This window comes from Sciurus carolinensis, chromosome 3, assembly GCF_902686445.1.
Source record: "Sciurus carolinensis chromosome 3, mSciCar1.2, whole genome shotgun sequence".
Taxonomy (NCBI): domain Eukaryota; kingdom Metazoa; phylum Chordata; class Mammalia; order Rodentia; family Sciuridae; genus Sciurus; species Sciurus carolinensis.
Genome location: NC_062215.1, coordinates 15,168,179 through 15,189,302, shown reverse-complemented (window position 1 = coordinate 15,189,302; position 21,124 = coordinate 15,168,179). Strand labels below are relative to the sequence as shown.

At 35.6% G+C, this 21,124-nt stretch overlaps 1 protein-coding gene across 1 annotated transcript in view; it reads left to right on the top strand.

The window, feature by feature from the left end:
- The window catches only part of Tanc2 (tetratricopeptide repeat, ankyrin repeat and coiled-coil containing 2), a 476,564-nt gene that overhangs the window by 342,684 nt on the left and 112,756 nt on the right, over positions 1-21,124 (top strand). The window contains 4 exon segments of the mRNA XM_047542811.1: positions 12,088-12,209; positions 12,211-12,268; positions 12,271-12,369; positions 16,732-16,865. Coding sequence (XP_047398767.1) covers positions 12,088-12,209; positions 12,211-12,268; positions 12,271-12,369; positions 16,732-16,865 — 413 coding nt within the window.

Here is a 21,124-nt window from a genome sequence, read left to right as displayed (position 1 = left end):
AGGGGAAATAGGAATAGGAAAGACAGTAGAATGAATCGGACATAACTTTCCTATTGTTCATATATGAATACACAAACAGGTTAATTCCACATCATGTACAACCACAGGAATGGGAAGTTACACTCTATGTATGTATAATATATCAAATACACTCTTCTGTCATGTATGTCAAAAAAGAAAAAAATCTCTCACCTCTGAATGGATGTTTTGGACAGAAATAAACAATAAATGGGTAAACAAACACATAAAAAAAAATAGTTGGGAGAGCCAGGCATGGCGACAGACTCCTGTAGTCCCACCTATTTGGGAGACTGAGGCAGGAGGATCATTTGAGCCCAGGAGTTTGAGACAATTCTGAGAAACATAGCCTGACTCTTTCATAAAACAAACCAAAAATCTTTGAAAAAGTCACTAAATAAAGAAATAACTGCAGTAACAAAACAAGCAACAACAGCAAATCCCAAGAAGCAGGCAGAATCTGATATCCAATGTTGCCACATGATAATATTCAAACTGAAGTTTTCAACAAAAACAAAAGGCATGGAAAGAAACAAGAAAGTATGACCAATTTACTGGAAAAATTGATAAAAATCATTTTTGAAGAAACTGAGACATTAGACCGACCAAAGACTTTAAATCATCTGAATTAAATAGGCACCAACAGCAAAAAGAAACCTTGGATCCAAAAGAAAACTTAATAAGCATGCCAGAATGATGTATGAACAAATAGAATGTATCAATAGAGAGGAATTGTAATGGGCTGGGGAGTAGCTCAGTTGGTAAAGTGCACAGGGCCCTGAGTTCAATCCCCAGCACTGCAAAGAGCAGAAGGTGGGTGGGATTATAAAATGGAAACAAATAGAAATTCTGAAAATGAAAAATACAGTAGCTAAAATAAAAATTCTCAAGAGGAGTTCAACAACAGATTTGAGCAGCAGAAGAAATAATCAGTGAACTTGAGATAGACAATTGAAATTAATCTAAGCAGGCTAAAGAGAAAAAATGTTAAAGCTGGGCACAGTGGCACATGCCTGTAATCCTAGCAGCTCAAGAGGCTGAGGCAGGAGAATCACAAGTTGAAGATCAGCCTAAGCAATTTAGTGAGACCCTGTCCCAAAAAGAAAAGAAAAAAAAAAAAAAAACAACTAAAAAATGAACAGACCCTAGAAGACCAATAGAATATCATCTAGTTTACCAGAACATGCAAATGAGAGTCCCAGAAGAAGATGAGAAAATGAAAGCATCAGAAAGAATCTATAAAAAGAAAACATGAAAGCTAACAAAACAAATTCAGCAAAGTTACAGAGTACATCAGCCCAGAAAAGTCAGTTGCATTTCTCTATACCATCTGTGTTAAAGATTAAATAAGTTAAGATGTCAGAACAACAGGTCTTCAAAGTAATCTACAGATTTTACACAATCCTTATCAAAATCCCAACACCATTTTGATAGAAAATGAAACAATTCTCAAATTCATATAAAAGTTCAAGGGATTATGAATAACTAAACAATTTGAAAAAAAAAGACAAAATAGCAAGACCCACACTTCCCAATTTCAAAACTTATAAAGCTACAATAATCAAAACAGTGTATTATTGGCATAGGACTGCACATATATTATATGTATAATATTAATACGGTTGAGGGTACAATCCCCAATACTTCAATAAATAAGTAAATCCAATTGAGAGATCAGAAATAAATCCATAATCTGTGACCAACAGCTTTTCAGCAAGGGTGCCAAGTCCATTCAATGGGAAAACAGCCTCTTCAACAATGCTGGAACAACTGAATATTTATGTGCAAAAAGAATGAAGTTGAGCCCTATCTCACACCAAATTTAAAAATTAACTCAAAATGAGTTAACATAACCTAATATAAGGTCTAACGCATTAAGATCCTTAGAAAAAGCATAAGGGTAAATCCTTATGCCCTTAGATTGGGCATTGAATTTTTAGCTGTGACATCAAGAGCATGAACGACAAGAAGAAGTGATAAATTGGACTTCAACAAAACTTTAAAACTTTTAGAAAAGTAACAAAGGACACTATCAAGAAGGTGAAAAACAACCTACAGAATGAGTAAAGTATTTGCAAACAATATATCTGATAAGGATCTTGTATCCAGTATATATAAAGAGCTCCTATAGTTCAACAACAAAAATATAACTCAATTTAAGATAGAACAAAGGACTTGAATAGAATTTTCTCCGAAGAAGATTAACAGATGACCATTTAGCATGTGAAAAGATAATGAAATGAGATACCATTTCACACCCACTAGTATGACTATAATAAAAAATGAAAAAACTAATTGGTGGTGAGGGTGTGGAGAAATAGGAATTCTTGCACATTGCTGGTGGGAATGTAAAATACTGCAGACACTAGAAGAAAGTTTAGTGGTTCTTCAGATTTAAACATAGAATTGTTATCTGAATCAGTAATTTTGTTCCTAATTATTTACCCAAAAGAATTGAAAACAGGTACTCAGATACATGTATATTAATGTTCATCACAGCTCTGTTCACAGCAGCCAAAAGATAAACAACCCAAATGTCCATGAGTAGATGAATGGATAAACATTGTGGTGTATAAGTACAATTTGTTACTCAACCATAAAAAAATTTCTGATACAAACTACAATATGGATGAACCTGGAATTATGTCAAAAGATAGAGACCAGACACAGTAGTCACATATAGTATATGAAATAGCCATACAGATAAATCTAGAGAGATGAAGGGCAGGATTGTTTGCCAGAAACTCAAGGAGGGGAAGATGGGGAATGAAAATTTAGTACTATAGGGTTTTCTTTGGGGTGGCAAAAGTATTTTGGAACTAGATAACAGTGATGATTACACAACATTGTGAATATACAGATACCATTAAACTGTATACTTTTAAATGATTAATTTTGTGTTGTGTGAATTGTATCTCAATAAAAACAAAAATTTTTTGTGAGGAATATATGTAAAATCTACAGTGTGCCAAAAACATAGAAGGTACTCCGTGATAAGTTTCCCTTCTTTCACCCCTAAGTCTTTGTTTCAAATGGTTCTAGACATTATCTTTCCCTTCAGATAACTTACAATATACTTGGAAAAACAAGATTTAAAGTGTTAATTAAGGTAGGAAAAAAAAATGACAGAGTAGAAGAACCCACCAATACCATAGCTGCTCTCTGAAATTAAGTCAAAACGGTTCTGTGGCAGCATATTGAGGTAGAAAAACTGTGGGGATGCCCATAGGTAACTCAGAGAGCTAGCAACAAGGTGAAATCAGATATATTGGTTTCTAGAGTGGAGAGAGATTTAATAAAAGAATGACAGGTGTAGTGCAATCCAGATCAGTCAACAGGCTGTGCAAGTGAGAGGGCTGTTAGTGAGCAGTCCTGCCATAATTACACTCCTATCTCCAGTCTTATTAGCAAAGCCATTTGGGGGGTGAATTCTGCTCTGAAACAGTGTTCCCCCAGTAGCTACTGCCAGTCAAGGAGGGGGTGGAACTCAGCATACAGACTCCCCCAAAAGATTGGTCAATTTGAGTCAGAGTGAGGACAAGTGGTACAATACTTGTGTCATATAAGCATCCTCATAAACAGGAGATTCTAAAATCAAAACCCTGGAAAGAAAGGTTTCCATTTTAAGAACCTCAGCAAAAATCCATATGTAACAAAATGAAATTAAACCTCTGTCTCTCACCCTGCACAAAACTCTACTCAAAATGGATCACAGACCTAGGAATTAGGCCAGAGACCCTACACCAAATACAAGAAAAAGTAGACCCAAATCTCTACTGTGGAAGTCAGTATGGTGGTTCCTTAAGAAACTAGAATTGAAACTACCATGTGACCCAGCTACACCACTTCTAAGTAATTTATCCCAGAGAATTGAATCATTATACTACAGTAGTACGTACGTACCCATGTTTACAGCAGCACAAATCACAGTGGCCAAATTATGAAACCAGCCTAGATATCTTCAAAAGACGAATGGATAAAAAAAAATGTGGCATATATACACAATGAAGTTGTATTCAGCCACAAAGAAGAATAAAATTATGTCATTTGTAGGAAAATTGAGAACATCATGTTAAGTTAAATAAGCAAGACTCAGAAAGTTGAGGGTGGTGTTTTTCCTCTGATATGTGAAAACTAGAGAGAGAAAAGTTGGGGAACTCATGAAAATAAAAGGAGGGCTGGAGTTGTGGCTCAGTGGTAGAGCACTTGCCTGGCATGTGTGAGGCCCTAGTTTCGATCCTCAGCACCACGTAAAATTAAATAGATAAAGGTCCATTGCCAATTAACAAAAAGAAGAAAAGAAAAGGGAGACCAGTAGAGTAGAACAGAAGAATCAGAGGGAAAGAGGTAGAGAGGTCAAGGGGAGGTACTGGGGAATGAAATTGATTGAATTATGTTTTTATCATGTATCAATATGTCACAGTGAATTCCACTATTATGTATAATTATAATTACCAATAAAATTTTTTAAATATTAATAAAGACTGGTGGTGTAGCTCAGTGGTAGGGCACTTGCCTGGCATGTCAGACCCTGGGTTCAATTCCCAGCACTATAAAAAAGAAAAAAGTAAAAACAAAACTTAGTAAAATGTTAACAGTATAAGTCAGCATACATTTAGCACTAAATTATATGATACAAACAATTTGAGAAGTAAAAATGAGTATAAGGTTATATTAAGAAAATAAAATCTGGAACATAATATGTGAATAAGGCTTAAAGAGAAGAAAATTGGCATTTCAGGTAAAAGAAACAACTTGTATTAAGGCACAGGGACAGAATGGAGCCCATTTTGTCAAGGTATGCTAAAGAAATTGTCATATGCTAAAGAAACTCCCTCACATAGCACTTCATAGTGAACTACGAGTAGCGGTGATAAGAACTGAGTTGCGTTAGAGAGAGCCTTCAGGATCTGGAGAGGAGCTTTGATTTGATATGGTAGAAAAGTGAGTCATTAGAGATTTTGGAAGAAGGGTAATCATAGTACTAAAAATTTGATATGATAGAATATGCAACATGAAGTGACTGAGGCAGGAAGTGAAATTAGGGAAGTGAAGTTAGAAGAGTTAACAGAAAACCTGAGTTAGGTGGGAACTGTTGGATGTGATCAGAAGTGACCTATGTTAGAGAGCTTTCAAAGGAAAAATCCACAAAATTTGCAGGCAGACCAAGATGGCTAGGACAAGTTTGATTCTTAAATAACAAGAACTTACATTTTAATTGTATCCTGATGATGTGGGCTGTGATTCAATGACAGAATACTTCACTGTTCCCCTCTCCTAATATATAAAATTCATTTAATAAAATTCTTTTGAGGGCTGGGGTTGTGGCTCAGTAGTAGAGCGCTTGCTTAGCGTGTGTGAGTCACTGGATTCAATTCTCAGCACCACATATAAATAAATAAAGGTCCACGGACAACTAAAAAAAATTTTTTTAAACTCTTTTGATTCATTTCCTTAGTATTCATCCATTTAAAAAGTATTTATTGGTGCTTTGCTCTTTAACACAGCCTGGGTTTTTTGTTGGTTTGTATTACAGTACTAGGGATTAAACCAGAGGTACTCTACCACTGAGCTTATACACCCAACCCTTTTTATTTTTGTTTTGAGACAGAATCTCATTAAGTTACTTGGGGTCTTGCTGAGTTGCTGAGGCTGGCCTCAAATTTATGATCCTCCTGCTTTATGCTCCTGAGTCACTGGGACTACTGGTGTGCACCTCTACACCCAGCTACAGACTGTATGATATAATGACAACTTTTGATATAATGATGGTTCCTACCATCAGAGAGCTTGCCTTCTAATTAAGGAGACAAGAATTAACAAGAAAACAAAGAATAAAATATTGTGTCCAATTGTAATATAAGAAAATAAAATCACTTTATTTATTTACTTTTGCATTACTGAGGATTGAACCCAGACCCTGGAGCATGCTAGGCAAGTGCTTTATAACTTAGCCTAAAAGTGATAAAGCCTTTTTTTTGGGGGGGGGGGGGGTGGGGATACAATCTCTCTCCAAGTGCCCAGGCTAACCTTGAACTTGGAATCCTCCTACTGAGTAATTGCGATTACAGGCGTGTACCATACCCAGCTTAAAATAATTTTTTGATAAATTCTAGATAGAAGCAAATAAGCCCTCTTTTTTAAAAATGATGGGAGTAGAGGAACAAACTAAAAGTTCATTCAGGTAAGCTTTTCTAACAAAATAGTATTTACTTGTACACCTAAAAATAAAAAGGAGTCTGCCATGAACAGAACATTTCAAACGGTCAAAACAACAGGTGGGAAAGAAACTGTTGAAGAAACTGAAGGACCAGAATAGTTGGGATATTGAATGAGGGGGAAGTGATGTGAGATGCCTTCTGTGGTGTGATTAAAGGGTCTAGGTCATCCTGAGTCTGAGGACAATGGGAGGGAGTTTTGATTTTATTCTAAATACAGTGAAAAATAACAGGAGCATTTTACATATGAGATAACATGGTCCTTTTTGTCAGCACTGGTCATTCCAATCTCAGGGGTTACCAGTAGTGAGAAGGTCTTTTTACTACCTCTGTTTTGGTATCCTTGCCTTATGAGTTCTTTACTCTTCTTTGCCCATTTCCTTTCCTATGTGAGCAGATGCTTATATCAACACATATAAGTTCCTATGTCCTTAATAAGTTATATGAAAATAATTATCAGCCAACTTGTTCAGAATATTCACAACCCCATCCTGCACATATTACTCACCAGTGGCCTGCATAACATACAGGAAACAAATGTAGGATTTCTACTAGATTTTGATATTCTATAGAATGTAAACTCAGAATTCAGGGCTTGGATGAGTATAGAAGTTCCACATAATCAGAAGAATATTGGTATGGTTCTTTGAATTTCAGTAGCGATTAACTCAGTGGGGCCATTTTGTTGACCTTAGCTGAAATTTAAATTTTTGAGCATACCCTGATGTATTCAAAGTTTTAATTATTTCCTCCCAGATGTTAATACTTTGTCTCTAGTTTACATTTGGAAGGGGAGGCTTTACAGAACAGAAAGAAAGTAGGAAAGTTGTTTCTGTCAAGCAGTAAATCTCTCAGTGATATATTGACATTTTGGTCCACCTCAGCTCCATAATCCCTCAAACTTGGCACTGGAAAATTTTTAACTTTCTCCCTATCTTACTACACCTAATCTTTGACAGATCTTGTATATCCCTCTGCTGTCTCTCCCTAGTTCATGCCTTCATTACATTTTCTAGGACTTTTGTATTGAGTAGTCTTCAGACCTACTCAAGAGTTAGTTCCAGGACTGGGGTTATAGCTCAGTGGTGGAGCACTTGCCTAGCATGTGAGAGACACTGGGTTCAATTCCAGCACCACAGATAAATAAATAAAGGTCCATTGACAACTGAAGAAAATTTTCTTTAATTTAAAAAAAAGAGACCCACTTCAGTGAGTTGTCATTCCCTATTAAACAGGGTACAAACCAACTACTCACTCTGGTATTCAGACTGTCCTGGTAGAAGTAGCTCATTTTATATATTTGTATTTTTTCATAATTTTTAATCATTCTATAAGTCAGATTCAGTATGGTTTCATCCTGAGTGCTTAGGACCAGAAGTGTTTCAAATTTGGAGCATTTCATATTTTTGGATTGGGGATGCTCAGGCCTGTACTTTAAAATAGTTAAAATTTTAAGCTAGGTACATGTTTATTTACTTCTAAAATATTTGTATACAATGATGAGGGAGAAAAACACCTGAAATAAATAAATTATATATTTTTTCAATTAACTGATAATTAGTTAATGGATTTGGCAGTATAGTTATTCCATGAAAGAAAACTAAGTATTTTGATGAAATGTTTGCTTCTTTGGTATGTGGGTGAAATAACAATCAGTTGTTTTTTAATACAGCTAAAATTCATATTGAAAACTCCTTTTAAAAATTATAACTAAAGTAATTCATCTTGTCATTGCTTCACTTTTGCTTTTGCATATTGACATATCTGCATATAATTTAAGTTTGATAATATACTGCTTTATATTCTGTTTTACTAAATTTATATCATGATTTCTCCTATTCCTCAGTTCTGCAAAAATCTTTATTATTTTACATTAATGTTATATAACCTTTGGTAGGTATATCATAGTGATATATATCATCTTCATTAACAACCACACATACAACAAGAATGTATGTGTTTCTTTTGAATCATTTTCCTTAGAATAAATTCCTAGAAGCATACACGATTTTAAGATCAAAGTGGCATTTGCTAAATATTACTTTTATTTACCTAAAAGTTTTACAGATTTATAATGCCATAAATAACAACTGAGAAACTCATTTTTCCAAAGATAGTTTTGAGTAATCTACCAAAACAACATTTTGTTTTCAAATGGTATATGTAGTTTGTATATCTTTATTTCAACGGTAAAACTTTCTAAATGTTTGTTTTCTATGTTGTATAAATCTGAGTTTTAAAAAATACAACATTAAAACATAATTTGTTATTTTCAAATGTGTGATGTGTATCTACTAAAATGAAGTAATTATCTCTGATTTATAAAGGTATATTATGATTATTTTAAGAAATCTAATGTAAGAGATCTTGAATGAAGCTTTTCAGTGGAGTGTATCTGGTTAATCACCAGGAACTGAGTAAATAAAATGGATGAAATTTCCTTAAGATAAACTTCAAACTAGTTCTGGACATTGTTTTTTGAAACAATATTTTTTAAAATCTTTAAGAAATAAGAATGATGGTAGAAGACTCGGCAATCACATAATACATAATAACTAAATTAGTGTCACATGACACAAAAAAGCTTACAGATAAGTGGGACAAACTAGATAACTGAAACAAACCTACAATAAATAAGATAAAAATAAGCATTTCAAATTAGTGATAATTATCATCAGTGGAACAATTTCTTAACCATTTGGATAGAAAAAAATAGATCCCTACTCTGTACCAGACTCCCAAAATGAAGCACTAGAAAAAAACATATATTAATATTTTATATTCTTGGGTTGAGAAGATTCTTTCAAGAGCAATATTAAAGGCAGAAACCATAAAGAAAAAGACTGACAGCTTTGCTGACCACGTTAAACTTTTTTAACTGTAAAAGTAAAAAGGAAGAAAGAAAACTTAAGGCAAAGACTGTATAAGTTATTTGCATTAAATAAATATGACAGGCAAAGATTAATGTCCAAATATTCTTACAAATCTACAAACTGACAGACATCCCAATAGAAATATAAATAAAAGCCATAAACATACAAATCACAGAGATTACAACTAGCCAGTAAACATGTTAAAAAATCAACTTTCCACAGTCAAGAAAATACATACTAAAAACAATGAGACACCATTCCTACTAGATCAATAAGAATTAATACTACCACGCAAAGCTGATGGTGAGCGTGAGAATAATGTGATCAGTCATTCTCACATAAAACCCTTCTGGAGAGCAGTTGACTAGATATGTCAAATTGCTCAATGGGTCAATCACCCATTGGCCTAGAAATTTTGCTTCTAATATTTTGTTTCAAGAAAATTATAAGGACCTGTACCAAGGTGTACAGTGATATTTATTGTACTGCTGCTTATAATACCACTTTTCATGAGAGGAATTTCAGCATGATAGGATTCAGACTGCTGCCCACTATGGTGGCACACACCTGTAATCCCAACAACAGGGGAGGCTGAGGCAGGAAGATCAAAGTTCAGGGCTAGCCTCAGAAACCTAGTGAGGACTTCAGTTACTTAGCAAGACCTTGTCTCAAAATAAAAAAATAAAAATGACTGGAGATGTGGCTCGGTGGTTCAAGTGCTCCTGGGTTCAATTCCCGGTACCAAAAAAAATAAGATTCAGATTGCTGAAAGACCTTAGGCAAACTTTTATCTTTGTGCCTCAGTTTCCTCTTGTATAAAATGGATATAGTAATATCCATTAAATAGAACTATTCTGCAAGTTAACATGCTTAGAAACAGTTCTTGGCACTTAGTAAAGTGTGTATGTTTCTTTTGAATTCTAAAAGCCATTTCATTGTAGGCTATGATTGTAACAGAATAGTCTTAATATCCAACAATGAGATATTTAAGTAAATTATTATTTAGTTATATAGCGGAATATTCTACACCTGATAATGTAGACTTACGTTTTTGATTTTAAAATGTTCACTTTACTTTGCTAAATGGAAAGAGCAGATTAGGAAACTGTATGATCCCATTTTATTTTAAGTTGCTCTAATTAGTTATACATGATAATAGGATGTATTTTGACACAAATAGATGCATTGTACACAAATGGCTGTACATAGTACAGAGTCACACCTGTAGCGTAGTCATACGTATATATAGGGTAATGATGTCCATCTCATTCCACTGGCTGCCCCTCACCCTCTCCCCTCCCCTCTCTCCCTTCTGCTCAATCCTAAATTCCTTCATTCTTCCCTACCCACCCCCACTATGGATCAGCATTGATTATCAGAGAAACATTCAACCTTTGGTTTTGGGGGGGTTTGGCTTATTTTGCTTAGCATTATGTCTCCAGCTCCATTTACCAGCAAATGCCATAATTTCATTCTTATTTAAGGCGAGTAATATTTCATGTGGTAATATACACCACATTTTCTTTATCCATTCATCTGTTGAAGGGCACCTAGGTTGGTTCCACAGTTAGCTATTGTTAATTGAACTTCTGTAAACATTGATGTGGATGCTTCACTGTAATATGCTGATTTTAAGTCCTTTGGGTATAAACTGAGGAGTTGGATAGCTGGGTCAAATGGTGGGTTCCATTCCAAGTTTTCTGAGAAATCTCATACTGCTTTCCAGAGTGGTTGCACCGATCTGCAGTCCCACCAGCAATGTATGAGTGTACCTTTTTCCCCCACATCCTCGCCAAAACTTATTGTTGCTTGTATTCTTGATAATTGCCATTCTGGCTGAAGGAAGATGAAATCTTAGGGTTGTTTTGATTTGCATTTCTCTATTGCAAGAGATGATGAACATTTTTCATATGTTTGTTGATCTAGATTCCATTGTATGGTGTAAAATATGGTTTAAGTATGTTCTAAAATAATGTAAGTCTTCCTTTTATCATCAACATATTAGAAGGTTGATATTTGAAACCAAGACACATGTTATGACATAGTTTTAGAGAACTGTTAAAAAAAGTCTAGCTGATGTTTTGCCTTTAGTACATCCATAAGTACATAAGCACAAGAAAAATATCTTGAGAAAAATCAAAGGGGATCTCTCCCCAAGACATGTATATAAGCCAAAAGTCATTTTTTTAAAAAAAATTGGCATGAATATAAGCAGTACAGATGTAGTGACATTGGGTGAAACTTTTGATTTTCTGCTTCCATGGCTGCTTAACATGTTTAAGATCTTTTAAACCATTAGAACTTTAGGGCTTTGCTTCCCCAAATAATATATGCATTACATTAAAAAACAAAATACCATCATGAATTTAATGAATTACTGTTCTCAGTGCTGTTTTTAAAGAAACAACAATCCTAGTTACTTTGCACTAGTTCTACACAACTGATTTTCATCTGATATATACTGGGACAGCCATATTGGTTGTTAAATATGAAATACATCCTTACTGGTTATGAAGAGCCATCTGGATGACCCACTGCAGCCTGCCTCACCCCATGTACTACATCCTTGACTCTCCACAATCCAATAATTAAAAGGTATCCTCAGGCATAGCTAGAGCCCTTAGACCCTTTTTCACTACCTTTGCAAGCTTATTGATTGCTGGCACATGGGTAATCCCCATTACTTACGCCATTTTGATATTGCCCTGATTGGTTGTTGTGGAGTAAATCATTATTGTTTTGTCAGAGTTTGCCTTCTCTCTGTTGTAATCAGATGGAGATGACTCTAGCACACCTGCATTGCTTTTCTGTGTAGGATTCTGTAAAAATTCAGTTTTATTAGTTTCTGAATAAGCCCAGAGTGCCATCATGGTGCTGTGACTCTAATATGATCTACTAAACCTCACTACTTTTTTCCCCTGTTTCCCTCAGTGTCGACAGTTCCACCTAATTCTCTGTTCTCTTGTCATTCCTTTTAGTTCGCTTTGCACCATACAGGCCTCCAGATATCTCCCTGAAGCCACTGCTCTTTGAAGTGCCCAGTATCACTACAGAGTCATTGTTCGTTGGCCGCGATTGGGTTTTCCATGAAATAGATGCGTCAACTTCAAAGTTCGAATGCTAGCGTGAACCAAGGAGTGGTGATCGTGGGAAACATTGGATTGGCAAAACTGCCATCATCTCTAGACTGGTGGCCCTCAGTTGCCATGGCACACGGATGAGACAGATCGCCTCAGACAGCCCACATGCCTCCCCCAAACGTATGTATTCCTTTTAAAGAACTCACTACTTAGTTGGCGCTGAAATTTGTCTGACATGTTTATATTAGGTGATATATTCTTTTATTTTTTGATCTGTAAAATCGACTTGCATGTGAGCACCATTACTCAGAATTCAGAGAAAGAATATAATACTCTGTACATTTAACCCACATATCCAGTAGTCACCTATGAGTGACTGAGAAAATCTTTCTCATGGAATAATTTATGACTCTTCCTGCTGGCTGTCTTTTGGATAATGACTGCAGCACTTGCCTGTGGAGCCATTTGCATCCATCACTGTCAGAGTTTGCTCAGCCTGTGCCCATTTCTTCTTGTTACATGCCAGCACAATCTGTTTGCAGCCTTCATTTCTTTACTGTTGATGTCAGTGTTCTCTGGTTGGACTTGAGCTTCATTGTGTTCTTGAAGGATTTTTCCTGCTTCCTTGTGAAAAGACACTGAGTTCTCATTTGGCTTCTTTTATCACAAACTTAATGATCACCACCAGTCTCTTGTTTATTTTTAAAACACTCATACAGTACTTAATATATGCCAGAGAATCTCTAAGAGCTTTACAAATATTAATTTATCTAATCCTTTTATCAACTCAGTGAGGTTGTTCCTGTTGTCTTAATTTCACAGGGAAATAATCTAGAACTCAGAGAGGTTAAATAAACCTCCCAGGTTTTACAGCCAATAAGTGGTGAAACTAAGAAGTGTAGTTTCAGAGACCATTCTCTCGGTCATTTTTCTGTGCAACTTCTCCTTATTGGTGAAACTCACTCAAGTAAAGAAAATAAAAGGATGTATATAAATGTTCTTCCTATATACACCATGTGTGTAGCATCCATCTACCTTGTTTCTGTTAGTTGTGAGAAAGCAAAACAGAAAGCCAAAGCTCTGCTAGTCCACATCAGTAATCTAGCCCAGGACATTTTGAGATAACCTCTAGAAATGTTTTATATGAGATCATAGTAGTTATGGGGTCTAAAAACAGGAACCACTAATTGATTACCCTTCAGATAGTCTGGCTTCCTACTGAAATTAGTTAGCCTTATATCAAAAAGGCAGATAGCCTCTGATAAACTAATGGATGTCTAACCTGTAGAAGAAACCTAACTTCTATGAAGGAAATCAGTTGAAAAAAAAATAACCCTCTTTACCAGGGTATAGTAAGAAATGTTATGAAAGAGTTCTCATCTTAAGGGGTTTGTCATGCTTAGATTCTAAATGAAGCTTTTATAAGGTAGATTGACATACTACTTTGAGAGTCAGAAACCCAGGATTTGTGTCCCAGCACTCAAATTGACTGTAGTACTTTGTGACCTTGAGAATTTTACTTTGATTGTTTAGATCTCAGTTTTCTTGTCTGCAGAACAAAGCAGTATACATCTAAAATTTTGATTCTGAGAACATTTTCATGGTTGAGAGTAATTTTCACACCTGTTATACTGTTTTCCTTTAAGTGCTTAACATCTGTCACACAAAACTACTATTTATCTGGGTAGTCCAAGAGGTGAGCTATTTAGTGTGTCAGAAAGAAAACCAGGTAGCTAATAGTTTCTCTGACTTCTGTGTATATCACTGTTGCAGATAACAGAGTGGTAGAATCATGCATGACAGAAGATAAACCCCAAGGGCAAGAAGAGCTGCTTTCTCAGAAAGCAAAGGTACCTGGAGTCCCCCAAAACTCTGGGAGAGCAGGAATTAATTGAACACAGTGTATGTGCTCCCCAAAGCAGAGATTATTTAAAGGTAGTTCATTAAGTTATTATCTAATATCCATCGCCTTTTATCTCCTGAGAATCTCAAAAAACACTGGGACACTCCGCATTCATGAGCTAAATGCCCATTGCTGAGACTACATATTTGGCCTGATAGTGAACTTTTTAAACTTGAAGAAGAAGCTGGGAGGGCAGTACATACCTGTAATCCCAGCTACTTGGGAGACTCAGATAGGAGAATTACAAGTTCAAGTCCAGTATAGCCAACTAGTGAAATCTGATTTCAAAAAATAAAAAGTGGGGCTGGGGTTCTGGCTCAGTGGTAGAGCACTTGCCTTGCCACTTGTAAGGCACTGGGTCCGATCCTCAGACCACATAAAAAATAACTAAATAAAATTTAAAAACTAAATAAAATATTTTTTAAAATTTTTTAAAGTACAAATAAAAAGGGCTGGGAATATAGCTCAGTGGTAAAGTAACCTGGGTTCAGTCCCCAGTAATGAAAAAAAAAAATTCATTTGAAGAATAGTCAGGAGAGATACGGTATGTGATGATATGTCTATCAGAATTACATAGAAATAGTGTTGCCTTATACAGGGTAATTATTTTTGTAATGTATTGATCAGACTACATTTTTGTAATCTGTTAATCAAGTACCACTACCATCTTAACAGAACTAGTGTCCTTAAAGAAGAATCAAGAATGAGTAACTGATATAATTGAAGCTATTTTTCAGCATAGATTTATTATTATATGAGCTGGCACTTAAAAGGTTACTTGTAGCAGCAGAATTTTTTCATTAATTAATAAGAAGGATGTCAGAGGATTGGCCTAATTTTTTACAGAGTTTAATTTACATTAAACTTGAATAGTTTTATCTGGTATCCCACTGGCCTTTATAATCCTTGGTCATTGGTGTCAAAGATGTAATTGTAGTAATAATGAAAATAAATGAAAAGTTATGGTGCTTTTGACTCCTTTCTGTCCCCTGCACCCCACCCATCATCTGTTCTTTCTTCTGCATCCTCAAAACTGAACCTGTACTGCTGGAGAAGATGTGAGTCTGCAGTACTTCATTACCTGGCTCTCTTTTCTCCACAGACAGTCCCTCACCTGCCCCCTCATTGTCATTTCCCTGGTAAAGTACAGAAAAGCTATCAAAGCAGGCACTACCCTGTCATCCTCCTTTCCACCTACTTTCCCAAATCTGGCTTCCCCCATCATTCTCTGCCACATCACCTACCCTCTCCAACACATACACACACACACACACACACACATACACACACTCACATTTTGTAAATTCAGACATTGTTTAATTAACTACAGCTATTCTCAGTGCAGTCGTTGGAGAGTTCTTTTAATACAAGACTATATTTTCCCATCACTAAAAAGTCCCAATGGTAGTTACTTGGATTTGAGATTTGTTGACAGCTACTAAACCCCCAAATAGCTGCTAAGTAACTAACCCCTTCTCTCCCTACTCTGCTCATTTCAGAAATCTGTTTTGTCATTTCGATAGGCATACTACCACCTAACTATTTAACTTTTATTTCTACTGTTCTCTGAATATCAAATAGAAAATTAGACACTGAGACAAAAAACGAGGGCATTTCCAAAAGGAAATAGCTAGAAGTCTGAATATTTGAATAATAATTTCCCAAAAAATCAAATTCCAGATAAAGGGGATAGAGTTGGTGGGGGGATACGAACCAGGAATAATACAGTGATGGATAATCACTGAACTTTACCTCAATTCAACATGTCATATATTTCTTCAGACTTTTTTACACTGCCATCTCCTATACCCACCACCTGCCATTATTAAGAACTTATTTGGTATCCAAGGAAGCTACTTTCAGTTGAACGAAAGAAAGCTAAATTCACTCTTACTGGTAAGAAGTTACGTGAAGACTACCTCCTCCCTTTCAAGAGCTATTGGCTATCACATAACAACCTCAAATATAAATTTCAGTGCCTGTTTTAGAAGTATGGTCTTATTTGTAAATATGGCTTATAATTTCTAGTAGTAGTTAAGAATATATTTTCTTAGTAACAGGAACAAGTAGAAGTTAAAATATTTTTAAATCTTAATAGAGCTATAATTTACAACCCATGCAGTTCATCCATTTAAAATGTTCCCCCCGCAGTTCAGCTAGTACAACAATCACCAGTCTAAAGAGCATTTTATCCTACTAAAATAAACCTATGACTCTAAGTAGTAAATCCCTTTTTTCCCACTAACCCCCTACCTCCAGCCCCAAGATACCCCTAGTTTACTTTCTGTCCCTCTTCTTTGACATAGCATAATATTTTCAAGGATAGTCTATGTTGTTGATGGATATCTCATTTATTTTTATTGTCAAGTTTAATCCATTGTATGGCTACATTGCATTTTATCCCTTCATCAGTTGATTGAGATTTGAGTTTTTCTATTTTTGGGCTATTACGATCATGCTTCTCTGAACATTTGTGTACAAGTTTTTGTGTTGATATGTGTTTTTAATCTCTCTTGGGTATATAGCTTGGAGGGGAATTGCTGAATTGCGGGGTCATAGAACAAGTGGAATTAACTAATCATTCTTTAGTTCAGGCTTGTGTGATTATATGATGCCAACATCTCGTCTTTTTAATCCAGATGTGGATGCCAACAGAGAGTTGCCACTCACACAGCCACCTTCAGCCCACTCATCTATCACAAGTGGAAGCTGCCCAGGAACTCCAGAAATGCGCAGGCGGCAGGAAGAAGCTATGCGAAGATTAGCCTCACAGGTACAATAGAATTCCCAGGTTGGGGACATGCTGTTTCCATTTTAACAACAAGACAAAGGTAGGGAGAACCTTGGCAAAGTGAAGAAATAAAGGTGAAGATATACCATGAGAACAGGGAGAAAAGTTGCTGGGTTTTTTTTTTGTTTGTTTGTTTGTTTTATTTATTGTTATCCCTAGGAAAACAATACCTTATTATGATGGGTAATTGTTGGAAAGACTTAGAAATAAAAGTCCTCTGAGGAATGGATAAGAAGTCACAATCTAAATAATCAATAATTTTTTACTTTTCTTTCTACCTCAAAATTCTTTCTTTATACTATACTGTCTATATTTATACTAAACTTTATATTTACACTCCATTTATACTTTATACTATCTTTTTTTTAGTTGTAGATGGGCATAATACCTTTATTTTATTTATTTACATGTGGTGCTGAGGATTGAACCCAGTGCCTCGCATGTGCTAGGCAAGCACTCTACTACTGAGCTACAACCCCAGCCCTTTATACTATACTGTCTTTATACTATACCTTTTTTATGTTTGCATTTGAAATTCCTCTTTTTTCTCAAAGTAACATAGGTACAGAAAAAAAATCAAGTAATGCTCAAAACAAGCAATTTGCTTCCTCTTCCCAACCCATCCACTCCCCAAAAGCAGCCACTTTCAATTCTTAGGGCATTTTCTTTTTTTTTTAACCTCAATATTTCTACATAAAACTCATATACTGATCTAACTTTTCTCATTTATTTACACATTATCTCTTAATATAATGATGAGGATAGTTCTTTCACTTTCCTCCTGTAACCTTCCTAGTACAATTACATCATGATTTTTGACTGAATCCCAATTATAGTGTTTCCAGTTTTAATACTATGCAATCATGATTCACTCTGGAACCAAGGATAACATTTCCCTCTTTAAAAAAATTTTATGGGATTCATGAAATGAAATACCTCATTTTAAATTGCACTTATTTTTCTTTAAATCTTTGACTAAATCATTCCATAATCCTTACTGTAATTTTATAATATGCCTCTCAGTGCTACTTTCCATGCTTATCAGTTAAATTTTCCCCTAAGAGATACCTATCCTGAAGCCCATGAACCTCAGTCTAGACCTGGGATGCATTTACAGCTTGCCACCTCCTTTTTATCCTGAAAATTCCTGTCACTTCTCTTCTACATTTGATCCCATATCACCTACTTTCTTGATTTTATGCTTCGTTTTGTTGGAACAGATCCTTCAGGAGCTTCCTAAGAAAGGATGCATATAAGTTCTTTGAGATTTAACATTTCTAGAAGCATCTTTATTCTATGCTCATTCTCTTCTGTTTATTTGACGTAGTATATCATTCTAGATTAAAAATTATTTTCCCTCAGAATTTTGAAGGCATTGCTCCATTGTCGAACTTCCAAGATTAATATCAAATAATCTGATACTATTCTTATTCAGAATTCTTTGTATCTAACTTTTTTCTATCCTGAAGCTTTTAAGATCTTTTTTATCACCATTATTCTTGAATCTTTTTTCATTTATTGTGTTGGTACATAGTAGGCCCTGGAAAAACTGTTTAATTTTGGAAAATGCTTTTGTATTGTTTATTAATAATTTCCTCTGTTCTCTCCTTTTATAACTCCTCCTATTAACTTAGTTAATAGGAGCCCTATTAACTTAGTTAATAGGAGCTAATAAAAAATTAAGATTTCCTGTACTGATAATCTAGGGTTTTTTTTTTAACTTTTCTATCCTGTTTTTCATATTCTGGTTTTAGGTTTTGAGTTTTTTTATTTTGTTTGTTTGTTTGTTTTTTTAAGCCACTTTGGTAGATTTCTTCAACGTTACCTTCCAGTCCTTTCCCCAAAGTACACACACACACACACACACACACACACACACGTTTTGGCAATCATTGTTTTAATTTCTGGTAGCTTTTCCTTTTTCTGCAGTTGTCCACCCCCACTCTTTTTTTTAGCATACTGTTCATGTTTTATGCGTGCAGTGCGTTCTCTTTTCCTTAACCATTAGGTGCTGTAAAACTAATTGGAATACCCAAAAGTCAGTGTCCCTAAGTTTTTTTCTCATACTGTTCATATTCTCTAGCAAAGAATCCTCCTGTCCCTTGCCTGGGTACCATCATTCTGGAGCTGGGCAGAAGAGGACAAGGGTTTCACCAGTCAATATATAGACATTTGCCAAAGCCCCCTCCCCTGTTTTTTTTGTTTTGTTTTGTTTTGTTTTGTTTTGTTTTTGATTCTGCACCTAATCCCTACCTTGATCTGTATTTGGTGTCCATAAGTCTAGATTCTCACCTATTTAGTTTCTCTAGTAAAATATAACTCTCCTCCCTGTGACTTTCGAGGAGTTTATCACCTGGCTGGACAGTGTGTGGGAATGGAGATCTGGGGATGTAAACTTCACAGAAATTCTGTTTTCAGCTCCCTTCCTCACACTCACCTTTCACTGTACCTGGGGCTTCTAATTCCTGTGCTTTCCTGAAGTTTTAAAGATGGTCTGTAATAGTGTAAGGTTCTAATTTCTTCACAGAAGAAATTAAATTTCTTTCAATCTAGCTGAGATTCAGAAGCAGCTGTTCCCTCAACTTACTTTATTAATTATTCCACCAATTAACACACACTCATCTACAAATGAGCTTCTGTAAACAGTCAGAAATTTCACTCAGATTCATGCTCATTCATTTTAAGTTTAAAAGACACCTGTTTTTCCCTAAATATTCCCTGTGTAAATGGTCTCCAGTCTCTTCTTTTTTAGAACAAGTAGAATAATATTGCAGAAATATGTGAATGCTGAAGAACTTCCAACATCACAGTCTTTCAGTTATTCATTTAGTCTATAACTTTGGAAGCACCGAAAATCCAGAACTAAAGATAAGTCAGTAAAAAAGAAAAAAAAAAAAAAAAAAAAAAAAAGACAATCTCCATTCTATTCTCATGGTGGGAGGATAATAACAGATAAATATGGCAGATGGTGATTGCTAAAAAGTGTTGCCGCCCACGGCAACAATTGCGCGGGTATTTATCAAAGGTGAACTGGAAACTAAGCTACTTCTATTTCTGAGCTGTTTCCTTACTTGCTTGTTTATAGAGGATAGAGGAAATGAGGCTTACTTGCTTTGAGAGGAGAGAGAGAGAGAGGCTTTGCATAAGAGAAGAGAGAGACTTTGCTTAAGAGAGACAGACTACACTTTCAGAGATCTATTATCTTCTTAGTTCTGCTGCTTCTTAAAGGTGCGTCCTGCATCCTGTGAACTAAGGGTGCGTCTATCTGAAGTGCTTCTTAGTGATGCGTCCTGCTTACTGCGATCTGCTTATCTGTGATCTAGAGATGTGTTCTCAATTCTCCACTCTGTGATCTGCCTTCCACCGCTGCCTGCTGCTTCTCTCTGTGAGCTGCTTCTATCTGCTTGCTACCTTTTCTTCTTCCTTTCTGCTAGTGGTTTCTCTCCACTTCTTTCTGCTAGCTGCTGCTCCTTGCCTTCTACCTACTGCCCGCTTATATTCCCTCCAGAAGGCGTAGGGTAGGGCCACGCCTCTTATGCAAAGATTAGGCAAGAAGCTAGATGTCCGAGCAGGCACGATTAGGAGTGCTCAAGAACACATGCACATGCATTGTGTGCATGGACGATAAATCACCTGAGTGTGCTTATGTAATTAACCTCCTCGCTGCCGACAACCTCTGGCTGACTGCCAGGCACCATCCTGGCGCCGTCTGCATGGCACAGCCCCCAACAAATTAAGTCTACTAGTTAAATATTAGTTCCTCTCTTAACAAGAGAAGTCCCAAGATATTTATGTTCAGTATTTGAAAAAATATTAAATATTGTAAGTAGGAAATTAGTGACTCTTTACACTTAGTTTAGGAATGAGTGTTTAAAATTTTATGATTATATCTTCTTTAAGCAAAATATAATTTTTTCTAGAGATGGGATATTTTTTAAGTTTATATTAACATTGTATAAGAAGTGGCTCCTTAGGTTAAGATTGATGATTATGTTCAGTATTTAGAAAATGTTAAATATTATATTCTGGCATAAGCCTGTAATCCCAGTGATTTGAGAGGCTAAGGCAGGAGAATCACAAGTTCAAGGCTAGCCTTAGCAGATTGGCAGAACCCTCAGCAATTTAGCAAGACCCTGTTTCAAAATATAAAAAAGGACTGCGGATGGAGCTCAGTGGTAAAGTGCTCCTGGGTTTAATCCTCAATGCCAAAAGAAAAAGAAAATGTTACATATTGTTAGTAG